The sequence below is a fragment of the Periplaneta americana genome, chromosome 17, assembly GCF_040183065.1.
Source record: "Periplaneta americana isolate PAMFEO1 chromosome 17, P.americana_PAMFEO1_priV1, whole genome shotgun sequence".
Classification (NCBI taxonomy): domain Eukaryota; kingdom Metazoa; phylum Arthropoda; class Insecta; order Blattodea; family Blattidae; genus Periplaneta; species Periplaneta americana.
This window is the reverse complement of record NC_091133.1, coordinates 102,021,886-102,042,315: the sequence shown is the minus strand read 5'-3', so window position 1 is coordinate 102,042,315 and position 20,430 is coordinate 102,021,886. Positions and strand designations below refer to the sequence as shown.

The 20,430-nt window shown below is 39.1% G+C and overlaps 1 protein-coding gene across 1 annotated transcript in view; it reads left to right on the top strand.

Moving 5' to 3' along the window:
- The window catches only part of Tsp (Thrombospondin), a 123,574-nt gene that overhangs the window by 64,385 nt on the left and 38,759 nt on the right, over positions 1-20,430 (top strand). Inside the window, exon 3 of the mRNA XM_069815963.1 lies at positions 6,201-6,424. Coding sequence (XP_069672064.1) covers positions 6,201-6,424 — 224 coding nt within the window. The remainder of the gene's footprint in view (positions 1-6,200; positions 6,425-20,430) is intronic.

Below are 20,430 nucleotides of genomic sequence, written 5' to 3'. Positions count from 1 at the left end.
TTACTACCAGCCGCTACTGCAATTGTCTGGGATACAACACCGAATTTCCCGAATACAAGCCAAATGGCTAATCAGCCAAATTTTTAAAGTAACATTGATTTATTTCAAATTTAAATTCGGATATTGTATTTGAGAAACAAAGAAAACTAATTAAAGATATATCAACTACGAAAGACGGTTCACGGACTCGAACATGGAACAGTAAGTTTGAAGATCTCCACACGGCGACCTTCAGCGCGGATAAGCGAATACCCTCTCGCAGACAACCCATGTGGGTGTGAAACCCATTCTGTGCCCTAGGGGATGTTTGCGCAGGACTATAAAATGGAAGATGCACAGTGCACGCCTTGTTTGACCATTGACTTGTCTTCCTCTATCATACTTCGTATAAGTTATTATAAAGGATTGTTACTAAAGCCTTTGTATAATATAATGCAAACTGACACTTTTATGCCTGTCTTCATAAAAAAAAACTGATCGAATTACTACTCATAAAGCTTTTACTCTATGTTACCAAGCAACGCATGTGTTTGCATACAGGTGGTTGTGTGGTCCCAATTTACAGAGCGTCCCAATAAAATGTAAACCACCAATTTTATTTTAGAACTGCAAAGAGATAAATCATTCTTATCAGTTTCTATAACGAGAATAAAACTCAAAGTCGTACGGGTAGTATTTACTCAGTAAAAAATGTTAACTTTAAGGGGAAAATTATTTTTTCTGTGAAAAGTATTCATTTGGAATTGATATATCAGAATGTTTTGTTGTACTCTATCCATGGAATAAAATGTTAAAAGCTGCAGAGTTATGTTACTTCCACTCTGTACCATTCAGCAAAGCTTTCGTTCACCCCTCTCTCTTCCCCCCTCGCTCTCTCGCTCTCACTCTCTCTCTCTCTCTCTCTCTCTCTCTCTCTCAAGCATGTAGTATTACATTGTGTAATGGGACAAAATAAAAAAAAACACACAGGAGTAGTGGTTAAGGTGCAAATTTAACAACCATAAGTATAAATCCACATAGGATGAAAGTTTCCATTTTGTTGTTTTTAAATCGGTACTTTAAAGGCGCTGTCTCCATCAAAAGATTATCCAGCATCGATAACAAGGCGGTATTCGCGAGATGAATCTGAGTATTCACCATGTGATTAGCTGACATTTCCTTAGAGTTGGAAAACCTCGGAAAAATCAAATCAGATGATCAGGAGTCGAGAGAAACCTCTGAAGCCACCGGCGTAGTTCAGTCGGCTAGGCGTTTGCCTGCCGATCTGGAGTTGCGTTCGGGCGCGGGTTCGATTCCCGCTTAGGCTGATTACCTGGTTGGGGTTTTTCCGAGGTTTTTCCCAACCATAAGGCAAATGTCAGGTAATCTATGGCGAATCCTCGGCCTCATCTCGCCAAATATCATCTCGCTATCACCAATCCCACCGACACTAAATACTAAGCTCGTAGTTGATACAGCGTCGTTAAATGACTAAGTAAAAAAAAAAAACCTCTGATCACCAAATCCACCTCGCTACAGTGTGATCAACGCTGTAGCCACAGATTTTTGTTGGTGTGATATCCGATGGATGGTCACATCCAAGACGGAGCCATGCACTTCGCCTTATACATGCCCAGTATGCGCGCTCTACTATGTATGCGACGATTTTTTCAGTCCAACAGGGGTCGGAGATCTCATTCGTGAATATATAAATATCGTCACATCTATCTTCAAGTTTCACCTGCTCTAAGAAATGCAGCAAATCTCACCGTGAAAGGTATACATTTTCGTTATTTTTGTATATTATTTTTACTTGTATAGCGGAATTTCGTCAGGGCCATAGAGACATTTAGACTTCTTGTGTCGGCAGCACTGGCCCGTATTGTCATTGTGAGAATTTCAGGCGCCAGTAACGAACGAAGCTACGCAGGAGTGTGGTGTGTTTACGAAAGGGCAACAATTATAAACGTTGCTTGATAATCATAGTTTGTTTATCCACGCCATCAAAATGTCAGCACATTTGAAACTTACAGTATATACAATCAAACTCAGGCGAAACTGCGTAAAATGAAGAGAGAAGAAGTATTGGATATCCGGGAAGGTGCTACTCACAGCTGCCGAACGCACGAGAAACATGATAAACGCCGGAAATCGGCTGCTCAGTACATCAGTAGCGCCACCTAGCCGCAGTTCTAAAAAAATGTCTCAATCCCTAACTCGAAGACGTATTTTACGTTGAATAAATCTACTAGGTCGCAGTACATACATACATACATACATACATACATACATACATACATACATACATACACCTGTGGAGTAACGGCTACCGCGTCTGGCCGCGAAATCAGGTGGCCCGGGTTCGAATCCCGGTCGGGGCAAGTTACCTGGTTGAGGTTTTTTCCGGGATTTTCCCTCAACCCAATATGAGCAAATGCTGGGTAACTTTCGGTGCTGGACCCCGGACTCATTTCACTGGCATTATCACATTCATTTCATTCAGACGCTAAATAACCTGAGCTGTTGATAAAGCGTTGTAAAATAACCTACTAAAAAATACATAGATCCACACCTGTGGAGTAACGGTTAGCGAGTCTGGCCGCGAAACCAGGTGGCCCGAGTTCGATTACCGGTCGGGACAAGTTACCTGGTTGAGGTTTTTCCGGGGTTTTCCCTCAACCCAATATGAGCAAATGCTGGATAACTTTCAGTGCTGGACCCCAAACTCATTTCACCGGCATTATCACCTTCATTTCATTCAGACGCTAAATAACCTAAGATGTTGATAAAGCGTCGTAAAATAACCTACCAAAATAAAATAAATAAATGCATACATACAGTACATTACATACTCATTCATTCAATGGGTCCTGGTACCTACAGACCGATTATTTAGTCCTGACAGCTCGGCGACGTAAAAGGGGAAGTAGCAGGAGTAGTGGGGAGAGCTACAGAGTAGATATAAGAGCGAGGGTCAGTAAAGAAATGCAGTACAGCTTAACTCTACTGGAAACCCACCGCTTTACCCCACGCGTGGCATCCGATCTCTCTGGATGCAAGCGACTGACTAACCCGAACACCCCTTGGCGCAACTTCATGGACTCGCCTGACTCAGGCGCACATTGTCGGCGACTGTCAGGACTAAATAATTGTACTGTACATAGGCCTAGTTTTATCATAGAAATTAGGACGGCATAGGATAATTTTTTTAATATACTGGGTAATGATTTATTATTATTATTATTATTATTATTATTATTATTATTATTATTATTAGTATTATTATTATTATTCTCGAGGACGACACTCCACGATTTTCGAATTTTTTTTTTCTTTTACAAATGACGATTTTATGCTCGATTTTCGAAAGGTAATACAAAAAAAAATTTCAGAAACACATAATTTCGACTGTAACCTAACATAACCTATCACACCTAAACTAACCTAATCTTAACTAACCCTAACTAACCCAAGCAAAACTAAGTTAAACTAAGCTAACTTAACCTAAGCTATCCCACAACTGCGACTTCTACATAACATTAGAGATGAATCTTAATCGTTTCTTACACATTAAACCATAGATACATGTTATAACAAGAGCTGGTAAAGTTAGAGATTGAACACTCTGTAGTAGATAAGTTATATCCGACAATTCGTTTCTTTCTCCATCAACTCAATAATTCAGCCTAAGACACCGACTTGCTTCTATGTCGTGAGTGGCAGTTCTTGTATCCGCAGTTTAATTCCTGGTCTTGTCCATCAGAGGTTGCAAAACTGCGCTCTAATAATTGCAGAGTTGTAATTGCAATCTAGTCTGCGAAATGACCTGTTATGTAATTAGGTTAGAAAGGCGCAGAACGACTGCAGATTTTTTTGTGTGGTGGGGTGAGTAATGTCATTCAATGCTGTACTAATGGCAGAACAACATGAGTGTGGGGCTTCTATCCGAGTTCAAATCCCGGAGAATTCAAGTGGAATTTGATTTATGGACAAAGGCGATATTGAGCAGAATCTCTTGGTTGTTAGAGTTATTAACGTTTTGTAATTTAAAACTACTAGACAATACTGCTTTACGGATAGACTTCAGTCAAGAAATATGATTTAGTAAAGAACTTGCTTTTTGTAATGTCAGAAACCAAAATATTGTTGGAAAACTAAGTTTGATCAATTCCACAGAATTCTAATCTTTCACATGCCGTACCTGAAGTATAAGCATGCAGTAATCTTTTTCTTTTTCATTATCAAATATGAAAACATTGGTTTTCTCTTACCTAATAAGTAATAACACTACATATTCCATTACTGTCAATTTTTAATTGGAATAAATATTTGTTACTTTTGTGGCTTGTAGCAGTGAATTTGAGAGCAAATAGTCATAAAACTTTTCAATTCGTGCCACAAGATCTTGTTGTGTCTACACGGGAGTCTCGTACACCAGGGTTTTCTTGTACTCCCATAAAAAGAAATCCAATGGTGTTAGGCCAGGTGAGCGAGGGGGCCAGGCTATTGGGCCTCCACTTCCAATCCATCTGTTGCCAAAGGCATCATTCAAGTAGCCACTACCTCACAATCGAAGTGTGCTGGAGCGCCATCATGCTGGAACCACATCGCAGAGCATAATGGTTTGTTATCTACAGCCATCCTCCTACCATTTCGGAGACTCTAGCGCGTAAACAAAGAGTCTCTGGACACGGGTGCAATTTCAATTTCAATTTTATATCCTATATTTGCTATGGTTATGTGTTTCTGAAGAGAGACATTTTCATGTTATGGTCACGTGTGTGCTGTAGACACATATTGTTATGTATCGTTGCCATACTTACGTATGCACTATAGATACGCATTTTCATGTATATTTGCTAAGGTTACGGTATGCTGTAGAGACATTTCTGTGTATCGTTTCCATAGTTACATGTGTGCTATAGAGATTGCTAAGGTTACTGTATGCTGTACAGACACATTTTGTCATACATACATGTGTGCTGTAGGGAAGCAGTTTTATGTGGGCCCTATATTTTCTATGGTTACGTGTGTGCTGGAGAGACACATTTTCATATTATGGTCACGTGTGTGCTGTACAGACACATTGATGCCACAGTTACGTACGTGCTGTAGAGACGCATTTTCATGCAGTCTATATAGTATTTGCTATGGTCACGTGCGTGTTGTAGAGACATTTGTTTATGCATCGCTGTCAGAATTTTCACATATAATTATTATGATTTCGTGTATACTATAAAGACGTCCACCGTTGTGGCTGAGGGGTTAGCGAGTCTAACTCCAAATCCAGCGGGCTCGGGTTCGGTTCCCCGTCGGGACGAGTTGCCTGGGTGAGGTTTTTTCGGGGTTTTTCCCTCACTCCTACTTTATCAGGCGACTTCCTTTCCTTCCCTATTATCCTTTCATTCATCATCCTGTTACTTCTTCTGGTTTTCAGATCGCTCTACAGGCGGTCCTCCGAATCTGCTGGCTCTCTCGACCGGCCTCCGTGGATTGTATTCAAGTGATGATGGATAGCTTCTGCAACGGAACCCAGGGCAGACCTTATCAGGGGAGGACTTCCGCCTCGAATCGTTAAGGGAGCCTTGGGGGGGGGGGGTACCGAAGCAGGACTGGTATATGGACTCTGTTGACTGTATGGACCGGTCGTTAAGGGGATCAAGTGGTTAGGTCGGTGCGCGTAGAGGATCGGTGGGCACGCAACTCATCCCATATCGGGGGTGTACAATAGACCTCAGGTCGTAGTGCGTGGGATGTTCCCTCCCTCCCTCCCTCCTAACAAGGAAAAAAATACTATGAAGACACATTTTCATATCTGCAATGCTTGGGAAAAGGGACTTAAGTCAGTATCCACTAACATTTTTTATTAATTTATTGACAACTTACGGAACATCTGCTCGCTTGGGAAAAGAGACATAAGTATTTCTCCCATTACAATAATTCATACAGAAGAAAATAAAATCGACATAAACCAGTGTGAAGACCGTTTTTTTCCTTCTCTAAAATTAACATTTTTACTTGTGCCACTTTTCCCGAGCACTACAGATATATCGTTTCCATAGTTGCGTGTGTCCTTGTAAAGATGCATTTTCACGCATAATGTCTAGGGTTACGTCTGTGCTGTAGAAACTCATTTTCATGTACAGGTATATTTTCCATGGATACGTGTGTGCTATAGAACAAATTCTTTCAATTATCGTTGCCGTGTACTGTGATTACAGTGGTGGTGGAGACGGTGGAGGACGGGCGCACCCGCGCACAGCACTACACAGTGGACACGCTGTCCGAGGGCACCATCCTGCGCTCCCTGGTACTGGCCGTCAACCAGAAGCAACCAGGAGCCCACGTCACGCTCTATGTGGACTGCGTGTCTCAGGGCATGGTGGCCACCCCTCGTGCCATGCGCGATATGCTCAAAAAGATGGTCAACCCTCGTCTGCAAGTTGTGAGTGCCTACAAATCATTGTTAGAATTAATAGTTTCGAGAACTGACAAAGCGATATTCCACAAAGGATGCCGACGCAGCTAATTGGAGGAGTGGCGCGGCACTATCGAATCGCAGAACTGGAGGACGTGGATTAATTGCTTGCAATTGGGGCCGTTTTTAAGCACATCTCAATATATCAACTCACTTAATGATTATTTGTACCATTTCCTATATAATTTCACATATCTTTCTATACTTTTTTCGTTTATTTTCTTTCCGGCTACATATCTCTGTTGCTTTACGCATCAGTTAGAATATTACTGTGAATCAGAAGACATGGTACAATTGAGATAGAGCGTGTACTGTAATCCGCAAAACTAGTCCACCGCTGTGGAGTAATAATTAGCACGTCTGGCTATGAAACGAATGGACCCGGGTTCAAATCCTGGTTACCTGGTTGGGGTTTTTTCCAGGGTTTCCCTCAACTAACTGAAGCAGAATTGTTGGGTAATTTTCGGCGTTGGACCTCAGATTCATTTCATCATCATTAATTCGCATATCATCATCACCTATACAATATCCCGGGTTAAGTTCACGGTGCGGCGTGCTGTACTTGTACAAGAGCGCGGCCGTTCGGCTACCCAATCATTCACAAAATACGAATGGTAAGCACAATAAGCCTTAGGCTGCAGTGCAAGCCTTCGGATCCCTTCTCCGTATAAGTGAAAAAACTCGCAGAACTTAATTTTTTTGTATCACAAATTTTCACAGATTCGTCAGCTGTTTGACTAAACATCAATAAATTATTAAGAGTCTTTTTGCTGTAAACGTCGATATCTGTTACTTCTGCGTAATCAAGCGAATCATTTTTCGCTGATAAACATGAAATCCCTTGTGACTTAACACTACGAACGTAGATGGAAGCAGGTTATCTTTGATAATTATGTGTTCAGAAATGTTCTTAAAAAACTGACCACTCGAACTCCGACTCTGACGATCGCTACAAACCGGCACGCAAGGTTCAGAAACTTCCGCGTAGTTCTATAAAATGCATCACGACATTTATACCAAGTTTGGTTTGATGCATTGGCAACCAGAGATCGTTCATTATTGTCATGTGATTAATCAATCATGCCTTAAAAGAGCCGAGAGTGGCTGCATGTCATTATTTGCTAATATTTATTAAATATATAAAGATTTATTAAAGTAAAGAGCAAAGATAGAAGGAAAGAAACTGATAAGGAAAGAAAGAAAATTAAGTTAAAAAGAGAGACACGAAAAAAACAAAAGAATAGGAAGAAAAGAACCAAGGGAACAAAGAAAAATAGCATGAAAAAACGAAAGAAGGCAGGAGAAAGGGAACAAGTCTTATCCTTTTTCTGCCTTTCAAGTATTTATGTCTATCTATGCCTGTTACGATCTCAACGAGAGCTTCCCATCCATCATCTGAAAGGCCGACCTGGAGATTTCTTCCCCTATGAACGGTAGTTCAACATTGATCAGGGATTCAGCTGGCATTCATGCTTTAAAAATGGTTTCTCTGGTTGACTTGGGGAAGGGAAAATTAAGATGGGTTGAATGTAGAATTCCTTTGTAATATCTTCATTTCGTTTTAGATCCCATTTTGTAGAACGAACTGCTCTTCTTAAGAAATCGCATTTCACAAGCTGTCAGCTGCTTTCATCTTTTTTTTTTCTATGGACAGTCACGTCCATAACACAATACAGATCCCACTAAGGTATGTAAAAGGAGAATTCTTGTGGTTTTTATACTAGTGAAGTAGGCTGACCAGATTTTTTATGGTCCAACAGGGGACATCGGCAATTTCAAGAAAAACCACAAACACTTATCTAGTCACTGTCCGTTGAAATGTTACAGAAAATACATGCAACAGTAGATACAATTATAGAACTTTGCGCACTAAATTTGTAGAGTATCTTAACTTTTTGAATTAAATGAATAAACACACATCACTTCTATACATAGTTATGGTCACTAAGAATTCAATTTCAGTACTGACGCATGTATCGAAGTCTTTCACATGATACTGTGCACACTGAATTCTAACACACACACACTTCACAAGTACTGGTCTGAAAAAATGAAAGTTTGTTTTCACTTGTAACAAAGCTGTTTCAATTCTCATTCTTGACTTTTCATCAGTACAGATTGAGTTCATTGTGGAGGAAAGTCTTTCAACTGACGAATTACTGACTGAAAAACACATGATTAATGACACTATTTTGAGAAGATTTTCAAATGGAATAGAATTTTTTTTTTTTAATGTTGAAAAACATCACACCAATTTTCACCTGTTGGTTTGTCACAAAACTTTTCTTTTTTTTTAACTACTTAAAAATGGACGCTGCGGCAGTTCTAACGTTTCCGCTCAACGCGAATGAAGACAAAAATAGTATATCGTATGTTCTTCTCAGAGGGTGCAGATATCTTCTACTGTGCTTGCTGATTCTTCTGCTTCATACTGAGAACCGTTCAGAAATGTGCATGAACCACAGCAGTTTCATCATGATACTTAAATATTCATGTGTAAAATGTCCTTCAAACAAAATCGAAATTTCTGGGGACAAAATTAATTTCCGGGGGCAAAAAGGGCACAATTGCTCTCCGGGAACAGCAACTCAAAATGGGGACTGTCCCCGGAAATCGGGGACGTCTGGTCAGCCTATAGTGAAGACCTCATTACATATTGATTCCCACAAGGTTAAATAAGAAAAGAGTGAGTGAGTGTGTGAGTGAGTGAGTGAGTGAGTGAGTGAGTGAGTGAGTGAGTGAGTGAGTGAGTGAGTGAGTGAGTGAGTGACATAAATTAATGTAAAAGGACAAAGTGAGAGAAGGAAGAAGAAAAAACAATAAATAAAAGTTAAGAAATGGTAGCTGTGAAGAAAGAGAGAAAGAAATAAAACAAAATTATTAATAATAATAATAATAATAATAATAATAATAATAATAATAATAATAATGGCTTTATTTAACCTGTCAGAGTTAGAGCCGTAGGACCTTCTCTTACACTCAACCAGGATTAAAACTTGCTTACAACATTAAAGAAGGGAAAAGTATAGATAGAAGAAAGAAAAGAAAAAAGAGGAATGGGAGAAATAAAAAAATGTGTACAAAAAAATATAACGATGAAGCAAATACATCCAGGTTCCACATCTGTGGAGTAACGGTTAGCACATCTGACCGCAAAACGAGCGAACCGGGTTCAAATCCTGATTGGAACAAGTTACTTGGATGAGGTTTTTTCCGAGAGGGATCTGTAGTGCGGGGGGCTCAAGGCATGCTCACCATTCCATTCCGGGTAGAACAATGGGCCCACCCGAGCGGCCCTCCTCTGTAGATAGACTAATAGATATATAGAAATACATTCAGGTATTTTGAAATACATTTAATTGACAACTGTGATAATATTTTTTTTTTAATGAAAAGGTATGGCCGGACGTCAGATAATAAAATAATATAAAAATTGCAACAAACGTAGTTCCGACCATTTTCTCCTCAGTGAGTGGGCTACCAACACCGAGGGAACTGCCTTGCCTTGGCAATGAACATGGCCGCCCACGAAGCCACTCGCCGGCCGGCAGAACTCCCAATTCAGTACTTCATTCATTGCGAACAATTTTCAGTCACAGGCACCGATCTGTGACGAGGAACTAACCTCCTTGGTAGCTCAATTGGCAGAGCACTGGCTTACGACGACAGCGGAGCCGAGTTCAGATCCTAGCGATGACGGAGTTGTATTCATATTCGACAAAGCCAAAGTTGTGGGGCTTTTTCTCGGGGTTCTCCCGTTTCCGCTTTTCATTCCACTAACATCCTTCACAATTCCTCTTCCATTTTCATCACCATTTCGAAAAACAAGGCCTACACTTGTGTTTGACTGGTGTCGCATTGGCCGCCTACCTTGGCGGGTATTCCTTGTGGTTTGTCAGAAGGTGAAGGAGGGTTCTAGACCACTCAGAGATCTATAGAGGAATGGAAACCCCGGACTTCAGTTCGGATGGGTTTCTGGGGTACGGTAGACCATCGCTAATTGGCCATTCTCCTGTTACAATAATAAATAATAATCCGAGGCACGACAGCCCATGAAGGACCATGACCGACCAGCCAGCTGCTGGTCTCACGTCCACATGCGGAAGCAGAGGTGGACGATCATCCAACCAGAATGTGTGTGGTTAGCACGATGATCCTCCAGCCGTTATAACTGGATTTCGTAACCGGATTCCGCTTCCTATCGTAGCTCCCCAAGCGCATCACGATGCTAAGTGGGCACCGGTCCCATACACTAGCCGAAATTTCATAAAAAAATTCTTTCACCATGAGGACTCGAAACAGTCGAACCAGCGCGCATTCCGTAACACCGTCCTAGGCAGGACGCCTTAGACCACGACGCCACGGCGCGGGACTTCCCATGTTATGAAGTGGCAATATATAAAAGAGAACGGTCGCTAGGATCTCCACTGTCCAAAATGAACTTTTCGTAACGATCGCTAGATGTAAGAATAGTTTCAAGCTCCAGTATTAATCCATTCCAGCTCTACGAATTCCTTTCTCACTCTATCGTACAGAAAAACGATATAATTTGAGCGCGCCAGAATTTAATGCTGGCGCACTCAAATTATATTCCATTACCAAAATTACATAAACAAAATTATCGCATTATCCTACAAGTGATATCGCATCAAGGTTAAAAATATCGCATAACGCGATAATTTAAAGCATGGTTGACAACGCTGATGCCATGTCCAGATTTACGACCGTTCAGCCATATCACGTCGTCTATTGTTGCCAAAAAATCATATATCGTGGCCAATCTGTTACATGTGATCAGGGCTACTACATATCTATGAATTAAAGATGCTACAAAAGGCCAACGAGATGACAGCACAGAGATAATGGGAAAACTGTAAAATATGCGTATTAGGAAAAACATATTAGAAAAAGATATTTCAAAACCTCTTTACTTTTCTCATCTTAAATCTCACAGGATCTGACGGAAATCAAACTCCAGCTTCTTTCGTGATGTCTCATATTTCATCACCTCTTCCTAACCATATACTCATTGTTTCTGCGGATCTGCACCTGCTAATTTGTCTCTTGAAGGCCCACTTCTGAATTTCAAATTTATATGTAGGCGCAGTCCAATCCTGTTGCCACGCAGCTAGGCATCATATTTTAGACTGATTCTCGCATGGAACGACATAACACGAGTATAAATATATTATAGCATAGCCGTAAGTTATCCTCCATACGAAAATTATAATGCATATGCAGCTGTTCCTCAGCAAAAGAGACCACGGTTCGATTCATGGCAGACATTGTGAAATTTGCAGTGAACATAATGGTTGTATTCTATTATCGCCATGCGACCATGTCATTTACTTTGAATATCCATTATCGTTAAGTAGAGAATTACATAATATACACAGTATACTGTACAAGTATATGTGGCTTAAGTAAGTTACCTATAGCCTATGCCCCTGAAATCGGAATCAGTAAACATTTCCAGGATGTTTTAGATGTGGTTCATTCCACCAAACGGTTGAAACATGACATAAATTAATAGTATATTATGAAGAAAGTTGATAATGTTATACTTTATTGCACGAGGTAATGTTTAGGAAATGAGCGATGCGAGTTTCCTAATTCTGATGAATGCAATAACTGTATAAAATTATAAACGTGTTTCATAGGTTATTTTTTATAGGACAGCATTATAAAACAATGAAAAAATAACATCAAATTTATAATCATGGGTAGTTTGATATCATGGTCTATAAAGAAATGGGTTACTATGACAACAATTATTAATTAAATATCATTGCACGGCAAATCGTTTCATAATATTAACTTAATTGTACAAGTTATGCCGTCATTACGTTTTAGTTGGTATGGTAATATTTTATTATAGTGTCTGTATGGCATATTATGCACGATTTTCACTAAAGATAAAGACTGTTTATAATTCTGGAGTACAAAAAAAGATCATTTTTAAAAACACGATATAACAAAATTGATTTAGTAATTTCATCGTTGAAGTAATCCAATACTACCGTTAATCAGATTTCAGTGTAATCCTAGATCATATATACCCAGATTGCTCTGCGTTATAGGCTTTGACGATAACAACTTTTGTCAGGTTTACTATGCTGCCATCTAGTTGTTACATAAGGAGTCACGTCATAACTCCCATTTGAATTGCATTAGCGACTGTACTGCCATCTCGTGTTCCTTTACGGCGGACGGGTGGCGATCCTGGCGGTTGTTCTCTTCACAGTGTTACCGATTTTAACACAGGAATGATCAATCTATATGTGATCTGGGGTGTAACGTAACATTGCAAGTCAGTACAGCAGAGAAGGCAAGAGCTCTCCTGTGACCTTATCATATGCCGTGGACATATCACCAATGGATATGGAGGGTGGAGATAGGTTTTAGTCTGAGATGAACTTACGTTTCGGTAGATCCGTATAATATTAACCATCATGAAATAAACCCTCTTTTTGATAGCTTATTCTTTTCCCTCTCGCACAGCTCACATGGCAGATCTCGCCTCCTCATCTATACATCATACTAGCTTTTTTTATATAAATGTAAAGGACTTCATGTCATTAACAAAATTTATAGAAACTAATTTTCGAAAACTGGTTATAAAACATGATCACATAATCCTAAATAACTTGTTCTTTTGATGTCTTGATTGCAGTGGTAGTGGTGGTGGTGGTGGTAGCAGTAGTGGTAGTGGTATGTAGTAGTAGTAGTAGTAGTAGTAGTAGTAGTAGTAGTAATAGTAGTAATTCATTTAACGACGATTTAATTTCAGAAGTTATTAAGCGTATAAATTCAACGTGGGCGAAAAATGGCCGTAAGATATTGCTCGGAATCCCTGTCGGAGACAGTACTCTTTTACGTGCCGTAAATCTACGACACGGAACCTACATTGTTTCGTTTCTGGAGGAAGGAACGCCAAAGATTTTATATCCCTTTAAAATCCATTGTCATCGACCGAGTTTGGACAGGCGAACGTCGAATGTTCAACGGCAACCACTAGACCATCGAGGAAGACGTCTTCGTTATCATATGAATTTAATGGACTGTGATATACATTTTACCAACAGTATTTCAGTCCACTGAATTTCCTTGTTGTTCCATCCACCTTTTCCAACAGTATTTCGATCACGCGGTTCACATTTTATTGTGTGTATGTTGTGGTCCAGAAAATCTTCCCTCCATTATTAGGTCTTTTATTTCTATTAAATTAATTTGATTTTTCACTTCGTTTTTCCACCTGCGCTTTCTAATATAATTTCACTGGTTTGTAACCTTTTCCATCTCCTCTTTTCACAGTCCACTTATCAATATCCTTCATTTTTATACACACAACCATTCGCCGGCGTTGTTTTGCACCACTTATTATGTTCCTGTTCAACGTTTTTCTTTAGAGTTCTCTTTATCGTCCCACGCATGTTATTAAACATAATTTTTCTTGAAATTGCATTGCTTGTGTACCTTCCCTAAGACCCCTAAGACCAGAAACGTTTTCCTGTGCTAAGTTACCCTGTAAACAACATTATCGCACGTCATTTGTTTGCGACGCGATCGTATGCAGGGGATCTGGATAGGGCGTGGGTTTCCACGGCCTCCTGAAGGACCTTATATGGCGTCCCGCCAACGCCATCTGCCCGTGGCTTCCCAGATCCCGTGCAGGTGGGCAGGACTGTCGCCAATGTGGCCTTGCCTTGGTCATCAACTCGGTCGCAGTTGGCCACGTCGTAGGCAACCAACCCACACTTCTCAAAGTACGAAATTACCTTCGCGCGATTGATGAATGAATTCATATTACGCATGTAAATTACATCTTGCACGGAAATATGGGAGGTCCGATAATTTGCCTGATATTAACAGGCTGTATTTTTCTTTTTCTCTTTAGACTTTCTAAAATTGTTCTTAGCCATTACATTCTGACTCCGGATGTTTGAATGGGTGCAGATTGAATCAAGACTCAGACTATAGGCAATTACAGTCTATGTTAATGTATGTGTTTAGTTAGCAGTTCCAAGACTGGCTGGGACCACAGTCTAGTATATACGGTGACGAAGCTTGAGTTGTGAGGGTGCTAGGAACAATAGACTGTGCAGGTACTATTTCGCATTGTCTGTAATGAGGCGATAGTAGCGATCCTAGTGGTTAGCAACTATCTAAGGATGCATATTTGCTACGTATTGAGCTTCGTGACTGTGGTTGGACCTCATAACTAACACCAAGAAGGTATCACTCATGAAGCAACTGAGCAGGATATAATGGAGTAGGATGGCCAGTTCCTTCCCTCCTCCATGTAACTATACATCGTTGACTAATAATATAGTTCACTAATCAGACTTCAGATGTAAGTCTAGGTTAAGATCAACAATATTCGGATGTCTTCTGGAACCTTACCTTAAGTATAGTCTAGTACCATCTGTGCATTAGACTTTTGAGACTAACTTTCAAAGGAAGAATCTCATTAAAGTGGTTTTAAACATATTTCCATTTTCTGTATACTGTATGAGTTATGTAAATACAGGACTCCCTAAAAAAACCTCTCCTGTTTCAAACACATGTACCACATGTTTAATGAAACTCATATATTTAAAATTCATACCGATACAAAGAGAAACTCAGAAAGTTTTGTTTTAGTACATCACATATGGTAAAACTACTGCATAACATTATTTTTTTCATTGTTGAGACAAAGTGACTTCTATGGAGGACAGAAAAACTTTCTGTATCCATGTTAAACAATCAGTTATTAGTGTTCAACGACTATCCCAATAAGGTTTGGTGCAGAACCACCTGGGGGGCCTACAATTCGCAAGTGGTACCCCAATTTTAGGGCACGGGAATGCATATGTAACATAAAATCAACCGGAACCCGCCAGTAAGCGAGGAAACAGTTGAACGTGTCCGTGAATGTTTCTCACATAGTCGACGAAAATCTGCCATCAGAGCCAGCAGGGAGCTGCAAATACCGAAGTCGACTATGTGGATGATTCTGCGCTGAACAACTGATCACCAAATAGGTGGATTGGGCGTGCTGTTTGCAACGACCGTGAACTTTCTTGTTGACCTCCACGTTCTCCAGACCTGACATCCCTTTTTATGAGGGGTATGTTGAAAATAGAGTCTACGTGTTACCCCTACTACAGACCATGCTTGATCTACGAGCGACCAACGCATCAATCGCTTGAACGTGTAGGGAAGGAACTCAACTGCAAGCTTGATGTGTTACCAGGGTGGCTCACACTGAACGTGTGTGTGTTTGTGTGTGTTTGACTCACTTCTGAACACTACCACCCTCATTTATGGCAAGGAAAGTATTCGCATTACTATTTTCAGTTTTATTTCCCTGCTATGTGCACTGCGTCTATTACCTAACGAAATACAGGAATTGTCTGTTAGGTAGTATTAAATATGAGACCATAACACCTTAAGCTTTAAAAGGCCAAGATAAAATATTCAGAATATAATTAACAAAATACCTTCATACTCATACTTTGCACTCAACTGATAATTTGTTTTTGCTTTTAAATTGAATTAATCTGCTTGCTTTGCATAACTTTTGACTCGCTCCTCATCTCAAAGCTACAATGCTAGTATAGGATCTATAGAATACAACAAATAAAGTGAAAAAAAAATAAAAATATTAATAGTAATGATGATAATAATAATAATAATAATAATAATAATAATAGTCTACTAGTATGCATTTTTGTTGTTAAACGCAGTACAGAAAATATTCTACTCTCAGCTTTGTCTGTTATGACGTAAATTACGGTCATAAGTTTGTGCAATTATCAAAAGGTTTTGCAGTGAATATGTATGATAATTGGGACGCAGCTAATGAAGAGAGCGTTGAATAAAGCTAGTGCAGAGGTTTCATCTCATCTGGCAATTAGTTTCATTGTAAAATAAGTGATGATTGATTAAAAAATCACATAAATCCATCAGGTGAATCATAAATGGCAGTAAAATTACACTGAACATTGTGTGTGTACAATCTGCAGCATTCTATGTTAATTTGTTTACTGTGGAGACAAATTATTCTTGCATGACCTCAATCTGATGTTCACGTAACTGCTTCCTTTCCTTTGTGTTTTGTTTTCTATCGCACATTCCCAGTAACATTGTTTCTACTTAACTGATGTCTTCTTGGAAAGACTCCGTGTTTGCGACAATCTTCACAAGAAAGTAAGAGTAGTTGCCGAACCACCAAGGCGCTAAAATTAAATAACATGAAGCATATTCAACATTCTTCATGCATGGTTCATTTCCCGTTTATATTTTCTATTTCTATTTTCGTTGTATGTCGAAATAATTTGTTGTGCAAGTAGCATCTAAAGCGGAGCTTTTCTTTATGAATAGTTGAATTATTGGCACGAGCCGAAGGACGTATTTTATAAAACCACAAGGAAAGTAATATTATTTTAGAAACGTGCATCAAATTTGTTAAAACTCGGCAAAAATAGTATGTTAAAATTATAGGCCTAGCATGTAATAAAAAAAATATGTGGATCATATGCGGAGACAAAGAGAAAGGCAGCAAATAGGAAAGATTGGAGAAAACTGGGTTTGCAGTGAAAGACCCGCTGTTAGGCAGAACATTATGAATGAATGATGGTAAAAATTGATCGCGTGTATTGCACAAATCGCCCATTGTTAACGTTTTCTGCTTCCATGACTACTAATAAAGATATGCGATTTTTTCTCAACTATGTTACGGTTCTTTTCTGAAGAAATGAGTGAATCTATGGAAAACAGTAAAGGCCCATTCACAATGAAAATTAAACATAACCGTAACATAAACACAGAAGTTTGCGCCCAGGTTACCAAATGGGATCATTCACAATGATTCACATAAGCATTGACATAAACATTACCGTAAGACGTTAACATGAAAGTTTGCAAACTCCAAACTTTCATGCTTATGCTTACGTGATTTGCAAACAGAACACAATCGTGGAGCGCTGAAGTATACGACAGAATATGAGGAAATGGCGTCGTTGTTATGTTTCCATGGCTACCAAGTATGTTTGCTGTTATGTTTATGTTCCCATCGTGAATGATGGTATGACTTCTTGAGTTTACCGTAACGTTTATATTCTTAAGTTAACGCTTACGTTATGTTTAATTTTCATTGTGAATGAGCCTTAATTTGTCAAAAGAATTCAAGCATTTTTACGTTTAAACGTTGTCAAGGTGTCTAACAGTAACATTAATATTACGGTACACTATTATTCGATAATGAACACACAAATAAACAAATGAATGAATGACTGAATGAATTAACGAATGTATGAATAAAAAATAATAAATAAATAAATAAATAAATAAAATAAATAAATAATAATAAATAACTAAGTAAATAAATAAGTAAATAAATCAAATAAATAAGTAAATAAATTTAATAAATAATAAGTAACTAAGTAAATAAATAACTAAGTAAATAAATAAACGAATAAATAAATGAATTAATAAACAAATAAGTAAATGGGTAATTAAGTAACCAATAAATAAGAAACTGAGCAACTACAAGCTTGAGTAGAAAGTGTCTGTACAGGTACGGGGAGAAAAAAAAAGTTGAATAGCCTACCATTGTTCTACATTGCCATTTCGTATTCTATGGTAGTCTACCGCAGTTTTACAACTCTAGGTACGGCGCATGTTATTGATCCTTTAAGAAATATTAGATATTCATCAGTGTGCCATGTGGTCGCGTCATTTGTTGCCCATGCAGATCAAACTCTCATTTTTATGAGACGTTTCCAAGACTGCCGAGTGTAAAGGATTTTCCAACCGATACTTCAGAGTTAATTTCTTGTGCCTTGCTCATTAGTCATTACACAAGTGTGAATTTTTTTCTTCCTTCCAACTGCCATGATGGTTAAGTGTTGATGTTGACAAGTTTAGTAGACATCTACCGGAATTATGCGTCAGTGGCGGTGACGTCAGAAACATATGACATACCGATCATAGTGGTCTTTTTTAGTTCATATGCCCAGAAAGCACGAATGCATAATATTTATCTGCAATTTTAAGTGTCCTATATAGAATGTCTTAATTAACATATCACAGTTCCTTTAAACTTCAGTGGTTTTTCTATCACATCACACACCAAGAGTCATCTTACTGAGCAGTTACGACCATTAAGGGTTTTAATTATGCACCATATTTAGTCTTTTAGGCCTGATAATAAGCACACACACGGCGAAAATCTCTTAACTTGAGATCGATATTCAGGCCTCCGCAGGGAAAAATATGGCGTTCCTCGTCCATCATCGTAAACATACCGTACTACAGAAATGAGAGGGTATTAAAATTAAACATAACGTAAGCGTTAACTTAAAAATGAAAACGTAAGCGTTAACTTAAAAATGTAAACGTTAAGGCAAAATCAAGATCATTCACGATGGGAAATAAACATAACCGCAAAGATACTGGGTAACCATGGAAACATAACAACGACGTCATTTCAGCGCTCCACGATTGTGTACTGTTTGCAAATCACGTAAGCATAAGCATGGAAGTTTGGAGTTTGCAAACTTTCATATTAACGTCTAATGGCAATGTTTATGTCAATGCTTATGTGAATCATTTGGTAACCTGGGCGCAAACTTCTGTGTTTATGTTACGGTTATGTTTAATTTTCATTGTGAATGGGCCTTAACGCGCATTGAGTGTCTCCGTCAGCCACGGAGAGGCATAGTCGTGAACGTTGCACAGAGTAGCAGCACAGTCTAGTATATACAGTCACGAAGCTCAATACGTAGGGAATATGCATCCATAGATAGTTGCTAACCACTAGGTTCGCTAGTATCGCCTCATCACAAACAATGCGAAATAGTACCGGCACAGTCTATTGTTCCTAGTACCCCCAACAACTCAAGCTTCGTGACTGTATATACTAGACTGTGGTAGCAGTATTAACTGGCTGTCATCACCACTCGGCATTACCGAAATTTGTACATATGTACACCTTACTTTGAATGAAATTTGTAATTCTGTAAGAACGGTAAAACCCAGGGTAAAACCTTCACCCTTCGATCTTGTCCATCACAAGTGTCATATCGTCTTTGTAATGTCGTTTCTTTAAGTTTGGTGTTTTGTAAGATTTTAATTATTTTCTTTAGTTGGACAATGTAATTTTGGGAAGCTATGGTTACTATTGTATATTGTGAGCATATCACAGTCGTCAATTGTTAATACGAAACATATAAAATGGAGGTGATAAAGTTTGAGATCAGAATCTTCTAAAGCACTATTAGGAACAAGATAATAAAGCTGCTACCGCGGCTCGAAGAATGTGCGAAGTCGAAAGTGAAGGTGTCGTTAGTGAGCGTGTATTACAACGATGGTTCCAGCGTTATAAAAATAGTGGAGAAAGAGACATTAAAAATTTACAACGTCCTGTAAGACCTAAGGTATGAAATGTTGAGAATACACGCACTCGTAGGTTATCAGAAGAACTTGATGCTTCAAAATATACAATACATCGTTGCATTAAGACGTTTAGAAAATCATACAGAAGTTGTAGATATGTATCTCATGGATTGACACCTAAACAGACTCAACGCAGGGTGGATATCTGTCGTCAGCTATCGCTAATCCTATGGATGGTAGATTTATCAGGAGAATTGTCACATTTGATGAAAAATGGGTATATTACCGCAGCCCTGACACCTCAAAACAGTGGCCCGATCCCAGTCAGCCTACCAAAGTTGTCGCTAAACAAAATCAGTTCTGCCACAAGGCAACGTTATATTATGTCTGGTGGAATGTTTAAGGTGTGATTCACTGGGAGTTTGTTTCAAACGGCCGTGCAGTTGATGCGATGCGAATCTTTATTCTCAACAGCTAGAATGAATTCATGAAGTTTTAGAGAGAGTGTCTGGCATTAATTAATCGAAATAGAATTCTCTTGCAACAGGACAATGCGAGAGCCCGTGCCGGTCGAACAACTACGGAAAAAA